At 47.7% G+C, this 17,122-nt stretch overlaps 2 protein-coding genes across 15 annotated transcripts in view; both read right to left on the bottom strand.

The window, feature by feature from the left end:
- Nucleotides 1-351, bottom strand: part of ZSCAN25 (zinc finger and SCAN domain containing 25) — a 122,375-nt gene extending 122,024 nt beyond the window's left edge. For 7 of the 8 annotated variants that reach the window (XM_033191866.1, XM_033191862.1, XM_033191863.1 and 4 more), the window contains exon 1: nucleotides 20-156. The gene's annotated coding sequence lies outside the window, so the exon portion shown is untranslated. Of the gene's footprint in view, nucleotides 1-19; nucleotides 157-249 lie in introns of those variants that run through there. The other variant, XM_033191858.1, reaches the window with a different exon arrangement.
- Nucleotides 352-7,126: 6,775 nt separating this feature from the next.
- LOC117072027 (zinc finger protein 655) overlaps nucleotides 7,127-17,122 on the bottom strand; it is a 49,164-nt gene continuing 39,168 nt past the window's right edge. For all 7 annotated transcript variants that reach the window (XM_033191821.1, XM_033191822.1, XM_033191826.1 and 4 more), the window contains 4 exons: nucleotides 15,188-15,398; nucleotides 11,652-11,798; nucleotides 10,734-10,871; nucleotides 7,127-7,567 (listed from right to left, as the gene is read on the bottom strand). In XM_033191821.1, coding sequence (XP_033047712.1) covers nucleotides 7,395-7,567; nucleotides 10,734-10,871; nucleotides 11,652-11,798; nucleotides 15,188-15,398 — 669 coding nt within the window. In that variant the 3' untranslated portion in view covers nucleotides 7,127-7,394. The remainder of the gene's footprint in view (nucleotides 7,568-10,733; nucleotides 10,872-11,651; nucleotides 11,799-15,187; nucleotides 15,399-17,122) is intronic.

Raw genomic sequence — 17,122 nt, 5'->3', positions numbered from 1 at the left:
GGATCAGCCTCGCTCCTACCTGAGCCTACAACGCGGCGGCCCCTCAGAGTCCGGCCCCTCAGAGTCCAGACCCGCAGGGCCTCGGGGCCGCGGAATACAGCTCCGGAGACCTGCCGCCCCTAGCCGGGGCTGAGCGGAGGGAGACGTGCAACCCCGCTGCCGCCGAGCCCCGTAGCGGCACCAAAAACCGTCCACGCGGCCGTTTACCACCTCGCCCGCCACCCGCTGCGGCCCTGAGGAGGCTCTCACCCGCCAGGGTCGCCAGTGCCCTCCGCGGACCGGAAGTGAACTGCGGACGCTGTCAGACAGGTGCGTAAGGAAAGACTCGCTTCCGTGTCCTCTCTAGGATGCTCGGAGGTCTCGGCGGATGCGCCTCGATGGTCGCTGATCCCAGCCTGCTCTTACCAGCCCGGCGAGGCGAGACCACCAGGGCTTCCCCAAGACTGACTGCTCAGCTCGAGGCGCTCTGTTGCCAGGCCCCTTTCCACCTCCGTGCCTTTGTACCTGCTTGCCCTCCGTGGAGAGGACTCGGTGCATCGCCAGATACACTACTGGACGCAGCACCTGCCCCAAGGGGCTTTAGAGTCCAGTCGGTCCGTGCGTGACTATTCCGGCCGCCAGGGCCTTGCGCCGGGCGTAGGGGCAGAGGAGATAGAGGGTGCACTGGGTCTTATGGGCTCACATAAGAGGTGCCTGACCGCGAGTAGTGTGCGTGTGTGTGTGTGTGTGTGTGTGTGTAGTCAGGGAAGGCTTCCTGGAGGAACCAGCATCGGAGCTGTTTTTTGTGGGGGTTTTTTGTCTGTTTTTGTTTTTGTTTTTTGAGAGAGAAGTCTCGTTCTCTCCGCTAGGATGGAGCGCAGTGGTGAGATCACAGCTCACTGCAATCTCGAAGCCCTGAGTTCAAGCATTCCTCCCACCTCAGTCTCCTGGGACTTTTTTCAATTTTTTTTGCAGAGAGGGGGGTCTCTCTATGTTGCCCAGTCTGCTCTCCAACTTCTGGACTCAAACGATCTTCCCCCCTTGGCCTCCCAAAGTGCTGGGATTGCAGGTGTGAGCCACCGCGCCCAGCCTGAAGGCAGTCTGCCTCAACTGGATGGCCCAGTGTTACTCCAGAATCCACTCAGGAAACAGGAAACCCTCTTGTCTTACACTTCTCCAGCACTTTGCAAAGTGTCTGATACAGTATTTGCTAAAAATATATATTTATAGAATAAATGAACTCCTAGAATATAACATAGGTATTAGACCATCTCGCTTTATCCTCCCTGTCTCTGTCCCACTTTCATATTTTTCTTGTCTGCCCATATTTGACTTGGGTTTATTTCTTCACCTTTTTATTAATAACCCACTTCAGCTGTTTCTAATATGCTACAAAATCTACAGTTTTTGTTTGTTTGTTTTAGAGACAAGGTCTTGCTCTGTCACGTAGGCTGGAGTACAGCGGTGCTATCATAGCTCACTACAGCTTTCAGCTCCTGGGTTCAAGCAGTCCTCCCACCTCAGCTTCGCAAATAGCTGGAACTACAGGCATGAGCCACCACACCCAGCTAATCGTTAAAAAATGTTTTTTAAGGACGGAGTCTCACTGTTTCCCAGGCTAGTCTTAAACTCCTGAGCTCAAGCAATCCTCCCCACTTGGCCGCCCATATTTTTGTTTTAATTAATATATTTTTTCATTTCTAGAATTTCTATTGGATTTTTTTCCAAATATTCTAGATTGATCTTTTTTTTCTTTCTTTTTTTTTTTTTTTTTTTTGAGACGGAGTCTCGCTCTGTCGCCCGGCTGGAGTGCAGTGGCCGGATCTCAGCTCACTGCAGGCTCCGCCTTCCGGGTTCACGCCATTCTCCTGCCTCAGCCTCCCGAGTAGCTGGGACTATAGGCGCCCTCCACGTCGCCCGGCTATTTTTTGTATTTTTTAGTAGAGACGGGGTTTCACAGTGTTAGCCAGGATGGTCTCGATCTCCTGACCTCGTGATCCGCCCGTCTCGGCCTCCCAAAGTGCTGGGATTACAGGCTTGAGCCACCGCGCCCGGCCTAGATTGATCTTTTAAAAGAAGAATTTACCTATATGTTTAGGCTTTTCTTTATACATAGTAAATAGAGTTGAGCCTGATAATTCTGAGATCTGAAGTCCCCTCAAATCTCTTTCTGTTATCTATTTCCACTGTTTTTGATGGTGCCACTTCCACCAGGAGTACCCGACAGCATCCATTTCCCATATCTCATCATCTCTGCCATTATCCAGCTTTAATTGTTGCCAATTGACAGGTGAAGTAAATGTTACCTCATTTTTTAATTTGCATGTTCTTCATTATGAGTGAGGTCAGTCATTATTCCTAATTTCATTAACTTCTTGCCTTCCCTTTTCTATGAACTGACTTTTGTTTGTGTTTCTATTAAGCTGTTTATCTCTTTCTTATTGATTTATGAGTTCTGGGGACATTATATAATGTCCCTAGAGCATTAAATACTGTCCCCAGGACATTAACTATGTCTCCAGAACATTAAATAACGTCCCCAGAACATTAATTGGGGGCATTCCTCAAACACATCTTCCTCGAACATACCATGGTACCTGGTTTCCTTGTGTGACAGGCTGCTCATTTTCCTTGGGAACGTTTTTGTGAAACTTCTTTGAGTTCCAGGATAAAGTGAATTTATCTAGAGAAGGTTGATTTTTTTTTTCTTCCATGTAAATTTTTTTCTTGTCAGCATCACCAGTCCAGGGTCATTGTAAACCAAATTTATAATTTGAGGATTTTTGAACCATGCTATAATAGTAATATGAATTTGGGCTGCAAATATTGAGGGGTGATTTGTGGTTGCAACTTCTCAACCACAAATCTTTGTGGTTTTGTGGTTGTTCAGCTTGGCACTAAGACAAATTGCCTTGCTGGCACCTGGTGGTAGGGGTACGGGATAGGTGACTTATCCTTCACCCTTACATTGATAAGCCAGCCCTTATCTATGACCATAGCACCCTGAATGCACCTGGTCTCTTCTGATAATCCAGCCTTTTGCAGTCCTTAGTTTATGGGGGGAAAGCTCTCCTATCAGATGCCCTTCCTTGAGTAAACTTTAGGCATAGTTTTAAAAAATCAAATCTCTGCAAGACGATTTCTCTAGGCATTATTCTTTACTTTGATGTTATCTTATAATGCATTACTATTTTGTTATCTCTCTGATACCTTTAGATTTTATTATGTATTTTATCATTTCTGTTGTTTTTGGCTGAAGAATCAGCCCAACTATTTAGTCTGCCATGTTACCAGATGCAGGCTTTCTCCAGGCTTCTTTGTTTATAAGTTTTTATTTCTTCCAAATAGGACACTTAAAATTACATTTTTAATGCCTGTATAATATTCCATCCTCTAAATATACTATACTTTTAAAAAGCATTTCAACATGGGAGAAATAATCTAGAACATACTCTTTTATTTTTGCTATTATAAGTAACCTGGAACAAGCATTCTTGTATATAAATACTTGACCTCACCCCTGGTTATTTCCTTAGGATAAATTCCTAAAATTCAACTCCTGGGCCACCAGGTATGAATATTTTTAAACCTATTAATGCATGCTACTATAAAATGCTTTCCAGAAAGTTCATGCCAATTTACATTCCCATCAAATGTATATGAGAGTGCTCAACTCACCAAAATTGGCTAAGACTGGTTTCTAATCTTTGTGGATTTTAATTTAATTTAATGTTTTTATTTGACCAGTTTTATAGGCCTTTAGTAAAAATTCTTTCCAAGTTCTGGCAATAAATCCATCATCAATCCTAGCTTTCACTGGTGGCATGAATTTCCATTGTTTGTTTGTTTGTTTGAGACAGAGTCTCGCTCTTTCACCAGGCTAGAGTGCAGTGGCATGATCTCGGCTCACTACAACCTCTGCCTCCTGGGTTCAAGCGATTCTCCTGCCTCACCTCCCAAGTACAGGTGAGCGCCACCATGCCCAGCTAATTTTTGTATTTTTAGTAGAGATGGCGTTTCACCATGTTGGCCAGGATGGTCTCGATCTCTTGACCTCATGATCCGCCCGCCTCAGCCTCCCAAAGTGCTGGGATTACAGGTGTGAGCCACTGCACCCGGCCGAATTTCCATTCTTTTCTGGTTATTTATAGGAATTTGGGTGAGAAGTTGGGGGAGGTGAGTCAGGGACTACTGGCCTATTCTAATTCTAAGCTGAAATAACTAAAACAGGCTGATTCTTAAATCTTTCCCTCTACAGGCCCCAATGCACTTTCCATGTCTTCACCCCTCCCCAACACACATCCCACCATGTTTGTTCTCTATTGCATTCATAGCCATTCCCCCTCAGGGTGGGTCCTTCTCAGGCATCTGAGGGTTGATATTTGCTAATGATTTGAAATTTGCTACCACTAGAACCCCTATATGTTCTCTAATCTGCCCTACTGTGCCCACCAAGCCAGTCCCCCATCTGTGACTTCCCAAACTGGTTCTGCTGGAGTGGGGTGGTTTGGGCCACAGATATATAAGTTGGAGTTTGTAGATGTTCTCTATTCCTAGTTTCACTGACAATTTCAGTTCCTATGGTTTCTTTTTCAAGATGGAAAAGTGAGACAATTTGGAGCTAGGCTGTAATCATATCCTTATAAGAAACTCCTGCCGGGCGCGGTGGCTCAAGCCTGTAATCCCAGCACTTTGGGAGGCCAAGACGGGGGGATCACGAGGTCAGGAGATCGAGACCATCCTGGCTAACACCGTGAAACCCCGTCTCTACTAAAAATTACAAAAAAATAGCCGGGCGAGGTGGCGGGCACCTGTAGTCCCAGCTACTCGGGAGGCTGAGGCAGGAGAATGGCGTGAACCCGGGAGGCGGAGCTTGCAGTGAGCTGAGATCCGGCCACTGCACTCCAGCCTGGGTGACAGAGCGAGACTCTGTCTCAAAAAAAAAAAAAAAAAGAAACTCCCAAGATACTTTTTGGGGAGAAATGTAATAAGAAATTCCAGGCCGGGCGCGGTGGCTCACGCCTGTAATCCCAGCACTTTGGGAGGCCGAGGCGGGCAGATCACGAGGTCAAGAGATTGAGACCATACTGGCCAATGTGCTGAAACCCTGTCTCTACTAAAAATACAAAAATTAGCTGGGCATGGTGGCACATGCCTGTAATCCCAGCTACTCAAGAAGCTGAGGCAGGAGAATCGCTTGAACCAGGGAGGTGGAAGTTGCAGTGAGTCGAGATTGTGCCACTGCACTCCAGCCTGGTGACAGAGTTAGACTCTGTCTCCAAAAAAAAAAAAAAAAGAAAGAAAGAAAGAAAAAGAAAAGAAAAAAAGAAATTCCAAAAAAATTAACTAAAGCACCTAGTGACTGTTGGTTGTTCAAGTGTGTATGTCTTAGTTCCTCTGCTTGGGTGTTTGCCTCTAGGAACAGGGACAAATTCTGAAATCTCTTTTTACTCCAAGGTGCACCACATGAGTTCACCTTCAATGAATGCTATTTAATCACTATGGAGTCCACGTGACTCTAGCCATGTCCATGGCATCTTCTCTCCCAAAAGACATCCACAGCTCCCTGCACTTGCTTTAGAAGTTGCACTGCTTAAGTGCTAAGAGCTTTTTCTGCATATTTGTTTTTTGGAGAGAGAAGTGGGAAGCCATTGGTAGGTGATATCTTTGAGATGAAGGATGGAGATTCATATGGTTTGGCTTTGTCCCACCCAGATCTCATCTTGAATTTGTAGCTCTCATAATTCCCACATGTTGTGGGAGGGACCCAGTGGGATATAATTGGATCATGAGGGTGGTTTCCCCCATATTGTTCTCGTGAGATCTGATGGTTTTATAAGAGGTTTCCCTTTTTGCTTGGTTCTCATTATCTCTTGCCTGCCACCATGTAAGACATGCCTTTTGCCTTCCGCCATGATTGTGAGCACCCCCGCACCCCAAGCCATGTGGTACTGTGAATCAATTAAACCTCTTTTTCTTGATAAATTACCCAGTCTCAGATAGGTCTTCAGCAGCAGCGTGAAAACAGAATAATACAGAGATGAAGCCAGTGGAGGGCTTGGATTGCTGTTCTAGCTGCCCCACTGCCCCAAGCATGTGTTCTTCCCAGCTACACCCATTCTTGCTGGGAGGCTGAGTGCTCCCCATGATGTAAGCACCATAGGGCTGTGAATGGAGCACACTGGAGGAGCACTCAGGAGGCCTCTGGCTATAGGAAAATGATGGAATGCCAGATATTTTGATTGGCTAATGTGCAGTCCTAATTATGGAAAAGGAGTCAGGTTGGCGGGAGGAGGGGAAAGCAAAAAGAAGAAGCAGATAAGCTACAAGTCTGCCTTTCTTCATGGTCCAGGACACGTAACCCTACTGTGCAAATAACTCACAATCTTCCTGTGCCCAAACTATCACCAGACACCTGCGAGTTAGCTCACTGTAACGTTGGCATTATCAGTACTGCACAAAGCCCTCTTCAGCATACAGCATAAACAGTATGCCATCAGATCTCCAGTAAGTCTTTGTTTCCTTACAGTCAGCTCCTTTTCTGCTGGTTCTGCCTGTTGCTCCCTGGCAATGTACTTTTTTTTTTTTTTTTTTTTGAGATGGAGTTTCGCTCTTGTTGCCCAGGCTGGAGTGCAATGGTGCGATCTTGGCTCACCGCAGCCTCCATCTCCTGGGTTCAAGCGATTCTCCTGCCTCAGCCTCCCAAGTAGCTGGGATTACAGGCATGCATCACCACGCCCAGCTAATTTTGTATTTTTAGTAGAGACAGGGTTTCTCCATGTTGATCAGGCTGGTCTTAAACTCCTGACCTCAGGTGATCTGCCCGCCTCAGCTCCCAAAGTGCTGGGATTATAGGCATGAGCCACCGTGCCCAGCCCAGCAATGTACTTTTATATTTCCTTTAATAAATCTGCCTTTCTTTATCTACAACCGTCTTTGTAAATTCTTTTACCCCTGTGCCACCAGCCCAAATAGTTGCCATTCTCCCGAGTATATTCTGTATTCTGTACGGTTTCTGTTTTGCAAAATCTCATTTCACTTGGTTATCTTGTAATATTCCTCCCTCTGTTTTGCAAAATCTCATTTCACTTGGTTATCTTGTAATATTCCTCCCTCCCCTCCTGCCCTGCAGGCTTTGTTTTTGAGGTATGGATGAACAAAGTAGCCCTTCTTTTTATTGAAAATCCCTGCAAAAATGTCACTCAGGAAGCTCAGAAGAGTTTAAAGGACTTTTAGCAAATTTCACATACAAGCAAGATAGAATCACTGTGATTATGGGGAGGTGGAGGGTTGATCTGACATGCAAGAAGCTCCTCAAAGGCATAGATGCTGGCAGAGAAGGTGGGAAGGACTACAAACAGCTACATGTGTGCACTCACATGGCTTGAAGAAGGGTAGAGAAGCTGTGTCTTGGGCTAGATGACTGTTTCTCCCGTCACCTGTGTCTCCTTTTGTACTGAGCTCAGTTCTCCTCCCAAACTCTCCAGATTGTCCAGGTACAGGCTCCCGTGGTCCTCCTTCATCCTCTGGGAAGTGGACAACAAGTGCCAGCAAGGGCAGGCCATTTCTTGAGCGAGGCAGATGGTACCTAGGGAACAGCCAAGGTTTGGGTTAGGTCAGAGAGAGTCCAGAGCTCCACACCCTGGAGGTCAGGTCCCTCTAGCTCCAGACCCACCCTTCCTCATTCTGCCCCCCGCCACCCAGTCTAGGGTATTACGGAGAGAGATTACAGACAGGATGCATCAAAGGACAAGAAATACAAATACATGTATAAAATCACAGATCCATGGTCAGCACCTAGAAGGACATCTCAGCAATCATGTAGTCTCTTAATGGGTGGGGAAAAAAAAAAAACAAAAAAACTAGGGTTTAGAGAAAGGAAGTTCCAACACAAAACCCAGGCCCAACTCAAGACCTTCAGTGAAGTAAAAGATAGACAACTGACACGAATAAGAACAAACGAGGGATGGATGTGGTAGTTCACTCCCGTAATTCCAGTGCTTTGGGAAGCCAAGGCAGGAGGGTCTTTTGAGCCCAGGAGTTCGAGACTCATCATGGGCAACATAGCAAGACCTTGTGTCTACAAAAAAAAATAAAATTAGCCAGGCATGATAGCATGAACCTGAAGCCCCAGCTACTTGGGAGGCTGAGGCAGGAGGATCACTTGAGCCCGGGAGGTCAAGAGTGCAGTGAGGTATGATCACACCACTGCCCTCCAGCCTGAGCGACAGAGCAAGACCTTGTCCCTTTAAAAAAAGAACAAATGGGCCGGGCGCGGTAGCTCACACCTGTAATCCCAGCACTTTGGGAGGCCAAGACGGGCGGACCACGAGGTCAGGAGATCGAGACCATCCTGGCTAACACGGTGAAACCCCGTCTCTACTAAAAATACAAAAAAAATTAGCCAGGCGTGGTGGCGGGTGCCTGTAGTACCAGCTACTCGGGAGGCTGAGGCAGGAGAATGGCGGGAACCCAGGAGGCAGAGCTAGCAGTGAGCCGAGATCGTGCCACTTCACTCTAGCCTGGGCGACAGAACAAACGGCCAGGCGCGGTGGCTCATGCCGGTAATCCGAGCACTTTGGGAGGCCGAGGTAGGCAGATTACAAGGTCGGAAGTTTGAGACCAGCCTGACCAACATGGTGAAACCCCCGTCTCTACTAAAAAGATAAAAATTACCTGGGCATGGTGATGTGCACCTGTAGTCCCAGCTACTCAGGAGGCTGAGGCAGAATTGCTTGAACCCAGGAGATGGAGGTTGCAGTGAGCCGAGATCACACCACTGCACTCCAGCCTGGGTGACAGAGCAAGATTCCGTCTCAGGAAAAAAAAAAAAAAAGAACAAATGGAGATATCCTGAGTGAATGATCAATGCTGTGTTAAGATGAAGACTAAGATAAAAGACAACTTCTATTTTCAGCATTATAGCAGACTACTCTCCCACTAAAAGCCACAAAAATTTTAAATAAAATGTGAGGGAATTTCAAAGAGCTCATGGAAATCATGAAAAAATTGAATTAAAAGGTTAAAATATAAAATATTGTAACTCTATTTGGTGATGGGGAAATTAAGAAATAAAAAAACAAAAATAAATATGTGGGGTTTGTTGTTGTTGTTGTTGTTGTTGCTTTTTGTTTTGTTTTGTTTTTTGAGATGGAGTCCCGCTGTTGCCCAGGCTGGAGTGCAGTGGTGAGATCTCCACTCACCACAACCTCCACCTCCTGGGTTCAAGCAATTCACCTGCTTCAGCCTACTGAGTAGCTGGGATTACAGGCACACACCACCATGTCCAGCTAATTTTAGTATTTTTAGTAGAAATGGGGTTTCCCCATGTTGGCCAGGCTGGTCTTGAACTCCTAACCTCAGGTGATCCACCTGCCTTGGCCTCCCAAAGTGCTGGGATGACAGGCGTGAGCCAGCGCACCTGGCCATATATACATATATATGTATGTATGTATTTATACCTACATATGTATCTATACATATATACACATACACATACATATATGTGTGTGTGTGTGTGTATATATATATATATTTTTTTTTTTTTTTTTTTTTTTTGAGACGGAGTCTCGCTCTGTTGCCCGGGCTGGAGTGCAGTGGCCGGATCTCAGCTCACTGCAAGCTCCGCCTCCCAGGTTTATGCCATTCTCCTGCCTCAACCTCCCGAGTAGCTGGGACTACAGGCGCCCGCCACCTCGCCCGGCTAGTTTTTTGTATTTTTAGTAGAGACGGGGTTTCACCATGTTAGCCAGGATGGTCTCGATCTCCTGACCTCGTGATCCACCCGTCTCGGCCTCCCAAAGTGCTGGGATTACAGGCTTGAGCCACCGTGCCCGGCCTTTTTTTTTTTTTTTAAACTAGCTGGCCATGGTGGCACATACCTGTAGTTTCAGTGATTCAAAAGGCTGAGGCAAGAGGATCGCTTGAGCCCAGGAGTTGGAGGCTGCAGTTGTACTACTGCATTCCAACTTGGGCAACAAAGCAAGACCCTGTCTCTTAAAAAAAAAAAAAAAAAAAGATAGAGACAGGAATAGATAGCCTAAGCAACCAGGATGGTGGAAGGGAGACTATAAAAATTTGAAAGAGTTTAGTTCTAAGTCAAGAAGGATAAGAACGGGAAGGCCAAGTATGGGGTTGAAGCTCCACAGCAGTGCTGTCCAGTAGAACGTTCTGCAGAGAAGGAAATTTCTCTGTCTGCACTGTCCAATATGACAGTGTCCAATAGCCACTGGACATATGTGGTTATTGAACACTGGTGATGTGGCTAGTATGGCTGAGGAACCGAATTCATCACTTTTTATTTTATTTTAGAGATAGAGTGTTGCTTTGTCACCCAGGCTAGAGTGCAGCGGTGTGATCTCGGCTCACTGCAACCTCCACCTCCTGGGTTCAAGCAATTCTCCTGCCTCAGCCTCCCAAGTAGCTGGGATTGCAGGCATGTGCCACCACGCCCAGCTAATTTTTGTATTTCTAGCAGAGACAGGGTTTCACCATGTTGGCCAGGCTGGTCTCAAACTCCTGGCCTCAAGTGATCCACCAATCTCGGCCTCCCGAAGTGCTGGGATTACAGGTGTGAGCCACCACACCCGGCTAATAACTATTTTCATTAATGAAAGTTAAATAGCCACGTCCAGCAGGTGGCTGCAGTTTGGAACAGTGCAACTCTAGAGAATCCAAAGGGAAGGCCTCCACAAGACAGGTTCCTAAATCCAGACCAAGGACAAGAAGCAGGGCACTGTTCCCTGGACACTCACCAGCCACTATGAACAGAAAGATGCCAAAGCCCAGCATGTAGTAAGGCCATAGCACGGAGAACTGCAGGGGGCTGAGCTTCATCCGCAGAGCCTGGATCTCCAGGGCATGCAGCACCAAAGCCAGGAAGGCACAGGCCCCTGCAGGGTCACAAGGAGGCTCTCTCACTCTCCTCCCATGCTGCCCACCTTTCCTCCAAACTTCACCCCCTGTGGCTCCTGCCTGGAGGCTCCTTCATCCTTGTCCCCTCTCTGAAAAAAAAAACTCCCACCCAGATGCCTGTCCCTCCCTCCTTTCTGACTCATCTTCAGACCTGTGTGCTTCAACTTGCAGGGAACCATCATCAGAATTCCCTTTCCTAGCACCCTCTGCATCTGCCCTTAGCTCACTTCAGGTTGCACCCTCTGGGTGCAACACTTTGGATTAAATGCAACCCCATTTTCTCACTGCATGTGCTTGACGTCCACCATTTGCCTGGAAGCCTCTCAGGGTGGAGCCTGGGTCACCCTTTATAAATGTCAAAAGGGGCTGGGTGCAGTGGCTCATGCCTGTAATCTCAGCAATTGGGAGGCTGAGGCAGGAGTACCACTTGACACCAGGGGTTCAAGGCCAGCCTGGGCAACATAGCGAGATCCACATCTCTACAAAAAAAATGTTTAAGTTAGCCAGGCATGGTGGCACATGCCTGGAGTCCCATCTGCTTGGGAGGCTGAGGTGGGAGGATCACTTTAGCCCAGGAGATTGAGGCTGCAGTGAGCTGTGATCACACCACTGCACTCCAGCCTGGGCAACAGAGTGAGACCCTGTCCCTAAAAAGAAAAATTATGCCTCTTTTGACATCACAGAGACTGAGCAACCCTCTTTCTCTGGACTCCTCCCAGGCCCTAGCAAAGGTCAGGGATCACCTAGCTGTTCCACACCTGTGAAGAAGCTGACGAAGGCTAACACAAAGTTTTGCTTCCAGGTCCTCGGGAAGAACTTGGATGCAAAGGGCACCATGATGAAGGTGGTAAGGAAAGCCAGGAAAACTGCAGACAGCAGGAAAACCCGGCCGAGGAGGATGTAAACTGCAGGGGAGGGAGAAGTGGGGCTGAAGCTGGGAACCCTGACCTGAAAAGGACAGAGTCCCGCAGAGCCTGGGCAGGACTGGCCCCCGGAGCCTCCACCACCCTTGGATCCCAAAGCATGGCCTTGGGACCAAGGTTGTGACCATGCCACTTTGGCCCCAAGAATGCTCTGGTCCCACAGTTTGATTCCCAATGACATAGAAATATATGAAAAAAATTAAATGGACAATGTCAGACACTGAAATCACCAGTTCTTAATATTTTTTTTTCCTTTTTTGCAACAGGGTCTCACTCTATCATCCCGGCTGGAGTGTGGTGGTGCGATCTCAGCTCACTGTAACTTCGACCTCACAGTTTGAAGTGCATGTCTATGGTCCCAGCTACTCTGCAGGCTGACCAAACAATCCTCCTGCTTCAGCCTCCAGAGTAGCTGGGACCATAGACATGCACCACCACACCTGGCTAATTTTTTTATTTTTGTTTTGTAGAAACAGGGTCTTGGTCTGTCACCCAAGCCAGAGTGCAGTGGCACCATCATAGGTCACTGCAGCCTCAACCTCCTGGGCTCCAGTGATCCTCCCATCTTGGCCTCTCAAAGTGCTGGGATGACAGGCGTGAGCCACCATGCCTGGCCTTAACAAATGTTTTTTCTTTTGTTGTTGTTGTTTTTTTTTTGAAACAGAGTCTCGCTCTGTCGCCCAGGCTGGCGTGCAGTGGCTGGATCTCGGCTCACTGCAAGCTCTACCTTCCGGGTTTACGCCATTCTTCTGCCTCAGCCTCCCGAGTAGTTGGGACTACAGGCGCCCGCCACCTTGCCCGGCTAGTTTTTTTGTTTATTTATTTATTTATTTATTTTATTTATTTATTTTATTTTTATTTTTATTTATTTTATTTATTTATTTTTTTTTTTTGAGACCGAGTCTCGCTCTGCCGCCCAGGCTGGAGTGCAATGGCCGGATCTCAGCTCACTGCAAGATCCGCCTCCTGGGTTTACGCCATTCTCCTGCCTCAGCCTCCCGAGTAGCTGGGACTACAGGCGACCGCCACGTCGCCCAGCTAGTTTTTTGTATTTTTTAGTAGAGACGGGGTTTCACCGTGTTAGCCAGGATGGTCTCAATCTCCTGACTTCTTGATCCGCCCGTCTCGGCCTCCCAAAGTGCTGGGATTACAGGCTTGAGCCACGGCGCCCCGCCAACAAATGTTATTTTGTGAATTTGGTTGTACCAAACCATGTATCATCCACTAGGGGAAAATGGTGGTTTTAAAAAGCAACACAAAATCAAACTCCTGTGATAAAATTTGTTGCATGTGCAAATGTGAAGAATCACACCTGTATTGGTTACCCTGAAATAACTCACCTGTGGAAAATCAGAACTTTGTGAGGTCAAAATGTTTTGAACTCCGAAGGAATCCCCACACCCCTATTTAATTTTCCTAGTTAATAGGAGTGAGACTGGGTGCAACGATCACACCTATAATCTCAACACTTTGGGAGGCTGACGTGGGAGGATTGCCTGAGGCCAGGAGTTGGAGACCAGCCTGGGCCACATAGTAACACCCCATCTCTACAAGAAATTTTAAAAAGTTGGGCATGGTGGGGCACACCTGTAGTCCCAGCTACTTGGGAAGCCGAGGCAGGAGGATCACTTGAGCTGAGGAGGTGGAGGCTGCAGTGAGCTACGATCACACCAGCCTGGGTGACAGAGCAAGATCCTGTTTTTATAAAACCTAAAATTAGGCCGGGCGCAGTGGCCCAAGCCTGTAATCCCAGCACTTTGGGAGGCCGAGACGGGTGGATCACGAGGTCAGGAGATTGAGACCATCCTGGCTAACACCGTGAAACCCTGTCTCTACTAAAAAATACAAAAAAAAAAAAAAAACTAACCGGGCGAGGTGGCGGGCGCCTGTAGTCCCAGCTACTCGGGAGGCTGAGGCAGGAGAATGGCGTAAACCCAGGAGGCAGAGCTTGCAGTGAGCTGAGATCCAGCCACTGCACTCCAGCCTGGGCGATAGAGCGAGACTCCGTCTCAAAAAAAAAAAAAAAAAAAAAAAACCTAAAATTAAAAAATTAGCTAGGAGCTGTGGTGCGCACCTATAGTCCTAACTACTCAGGAGGCTAAGGTGGGAGGATCACTTGAACTCAAGAATTGGAGGCTCCAGTAAGCTATGATCACACCAGCCTGGGTGACAGAGCGAGATCCTGTTTTTCACAAAACATAAAATTAAAAAATTAGCTGGGAGCTATGGTGAGCACATGTAGTCCCAACTACTCATGAAGCTGAGGCAGGAGGATCACTTGAACTCAGGAGTTGGAGTTGCAGTGAGCCATGATCATGCCACTGCACTTCAGCCTGGGCAACAGAGTGAGGCCCCATCTCTAAAAGCAACAACAGGCTGGGCGCGGTGGCTCACGCCTATAATCCCAGCACTTTGGGAGGCCAAGGCAGGCGGATCATGAGGTCAGGAGATCGAGACCATGCTAGCTAACACGGTGAAACCCCGTGTCTACTAACAATACAAAAAAAATTATCCGGGCGTGGTGGCAAGTGCCTGTAGTCCCAGCTACTCAGGAGGCTGAGGCAGGAGAATGGCATGAACCCGGGAGGCGGAGCTTGCAGTGAGCGGAGATCGCGCCACTGCAGGGCGACAGAGCAAGACTCCATCTCAAAAAAAAAAAAGAGCAACAACAACCACCAGAGTAGTGAAGCAGACCAAAATTAGCAGAGCCAGAGTCTGGTAACAGGGTGATTTGTTCTCTGACTGCTGGCATGATGCAGACCTATGTGAAAATGAGTTTGCATACCCTCCTGAGCTGGCAGAGGTGGGCAGCTGGCAGTGGGACAAGGAGTCAAAGTTGCTGTTTGAAGTCCCAGATATCCCAGAGTCTACGCCTTGGGTTAACCAAGCCTGGTTAATTTTTTGTATGTGTTTTTTTGTTTGTTGGGTTTTTGTGTGTGGTTTTTTGGGGTTTTTTTTTTTTTTTTTTTTTTGAGACAGGGCCTCACTCTCACTCCCAGGCTGGAATTCTGTGGCGCGATCACAGCTCGCTGCAGCCTCGAACTCCTGGGCTCAAGTGGAAGCCCTCCAACCTCAGCTTTTTGAGTAGCTGGGACTACAGGCACATGCCACCATGCTCAGCTAATTTTTTCATTTTTGTAGCAACAGGGTTTGGCTATGTTGCCCATGCTGGTCTCAAACTCCTGGCCTCAAGCAATCCTCTCGCTTCGGCCTCCCAAAGTGCTGGGATTACAGGCACAAGCCACTGCATCCAGCCCTGAGCTAATTAGATTTTGTCCTCTCTGTTCCCACCCTGTTCTTTCTCCCCTCACCTCTGTCCCAACACTGGCCCCGTCCCCCTCTCTCCCCTCCCCACCTCCATCCCTCCTTACTGGATAAGGGTCGAGGCTTCCAGCATTTGACATGGAAGCAGTTCTCAAATAGGCCACTGAAAAAGACTTCATGGGACTCCTCATTCGTCAGTCGCACCCAGAAGGGAAAGATGGAGACCACCAGTATAAGCAGGTAGCCTAGGGAGGTTAAGGCTGGGACTATGGCCCAGGAGAATCCCTTCATGTCCTTGTCCTCTAACGTCAGCATCACCTGTGTAAGAAAAAAGTGATCGCGGAGGTGGGACACCGACCCAAATTCTCCTGCAGCACAGAGGGAAGGAGACGATGGCTGGGGAAGTGTCAGTGCTGTGTATGGCCCATATGTGAAGCTCAGTAAATGATGATTTCTTTGCTTAATTTTACAGCCTACACACCTCTGCAGTAGACAACAACAACAACAAAAAAATTGCATACGTTTCTGTCGCTAAGTCACTGGGTGATCTTGGGCATGTCAGGTTCCCTCTCTGAGCTCCAATTTCTTCCTCTGGTCAAGTTAGGGGGTTGACTTGGGCCATTCACAAGGCCTCTTCAGCTTCAAAGTTCTCAACTTTCAGCTGAGTGCAGTGGCTCACACCTGCAATCCCACCACTTTGGGAGGCTGAGACAGGTGGATCGCTTGAGTCCAGGAGTTTAAGAACAGCCTGGGCAACATGGCGAAACCCTGTCTCTACCAAAAATTAGCCAGGCATGGTGGTGCATGCCTGTAGTCCCAGCTACTCAGGAGACTGAGGTGAGAGGATCACCTAAGCCCAGGAAGGTCAAGGCTGCAGTGAACCATGATCACACCACTGCCCTCCAGCCTGTGTGACAGAGCAAGCAAGACCCTGTCTCAAAAAAAAAAAAAAAAAAAAAAAAAATTAACTTAAATAATTTAAAAAATTAAAAAAAAAAAACTAAAGTTCTAAACTTTCTTTTTTTTTTTTTTTTAGATGGAGTCTTGCTGTTGTCGGCCCAGGCTGGACTGCAATGGCACAATCTCGGCTCACTGCAACCTCCGCCTCCTGGGTTCCAGCAATTCTCCTGCCTCAGCCTCCCAAATAGCTGAGATTACAGACGCCTGCCACCACACCCAGCTAATTTTTGTATTTTTAGTAGAGACGGGGTTTCCACACGTTGGCCAGGCTGGTCTCGAACTCCTGACCTCAAGTGATCCACCCGCATCAGCCTCCCAAAGTGCTGGGATTGCAGGCGTGAGCCAGCGCGCCCGGCCCGAAGCTTTCAGTTCTATCAACAGCCACCTTTACTGACCATCAGAAGGACAACTCCAGCCTATTTTGCAGTCAGCTGTCTTCCTTTTGGGATTTCAGACTGAGAACCAAGGGGAGATATTCAGACCAGAGCCTTAGGTGCCCTTATTCAGTGACTGGCCTTCTGACCACAGGAACTGTGGGTTTAGATGTGGAGGGGTCCATCTGGGCAGGAGGAGCCTCTGCTGAGAAATGAGCAGGTCATGTACATACAGGAAGTTTTACAAAGAGTTCTGGTGTGTCATACGAGCCTCCTGCAGCCCAGGCCCTCAGTGAAAGCTCCCTATCACGTGGAGTTCCTCTGCCAAACCCATCTTCTCTTTCATCACCATCTGTCACTGAAGTGTCTCTTTTGTGGCCAGTCACTGGTGGCTCATGCCTATAATCTCAGCACTTTGGAAGGCTGTGGTGGGAGGATCGCATGAACTCAGGAGTTTTGAGGCCAACCTAGGCAACACAGTCAAACCAGTCTCCACAAGAAATTGTTAAAAATTAGCCAGGCATGGGGGCATGTGCCTGTTTGTAGTTCCCAGCTACTTGGGAGGACGAGGCAGAAGGATCTCTCGAGCCCAGGAGTTAGAGACTGCAGTGAGCTATGATCATGCCGTTGTACTCCAGCCTGGGCAACAAAGCAAGACCTTGTCTCTCAAAGAATAAAAATTTTCAAAAGATGTCATCTTTTGAATGA

The sequence above is a fragment of the Trachypithecus francoisi genome, unplaced genomic scaffold (genome assembly GCF_009764315.1).
Source record: "Trachypithecus francoisi isolate TF-2019V2 unplaced genomic scaffold, Tfra_2.0 Lachesis_group4, whole genome shotgun sequence".
In the NCBI taxonomy this organism is placed as follows: Eukaryota; Metazoa; Chordata; class Mammalia; order Primates; family Cercopithecidae; genus Trachypithecus; species Trachypithecus francoisi.
Note: the sequence above shows the minus strand (reverse complement) of the source record. Positions and strands in the feature narration are given on the sequence as shown.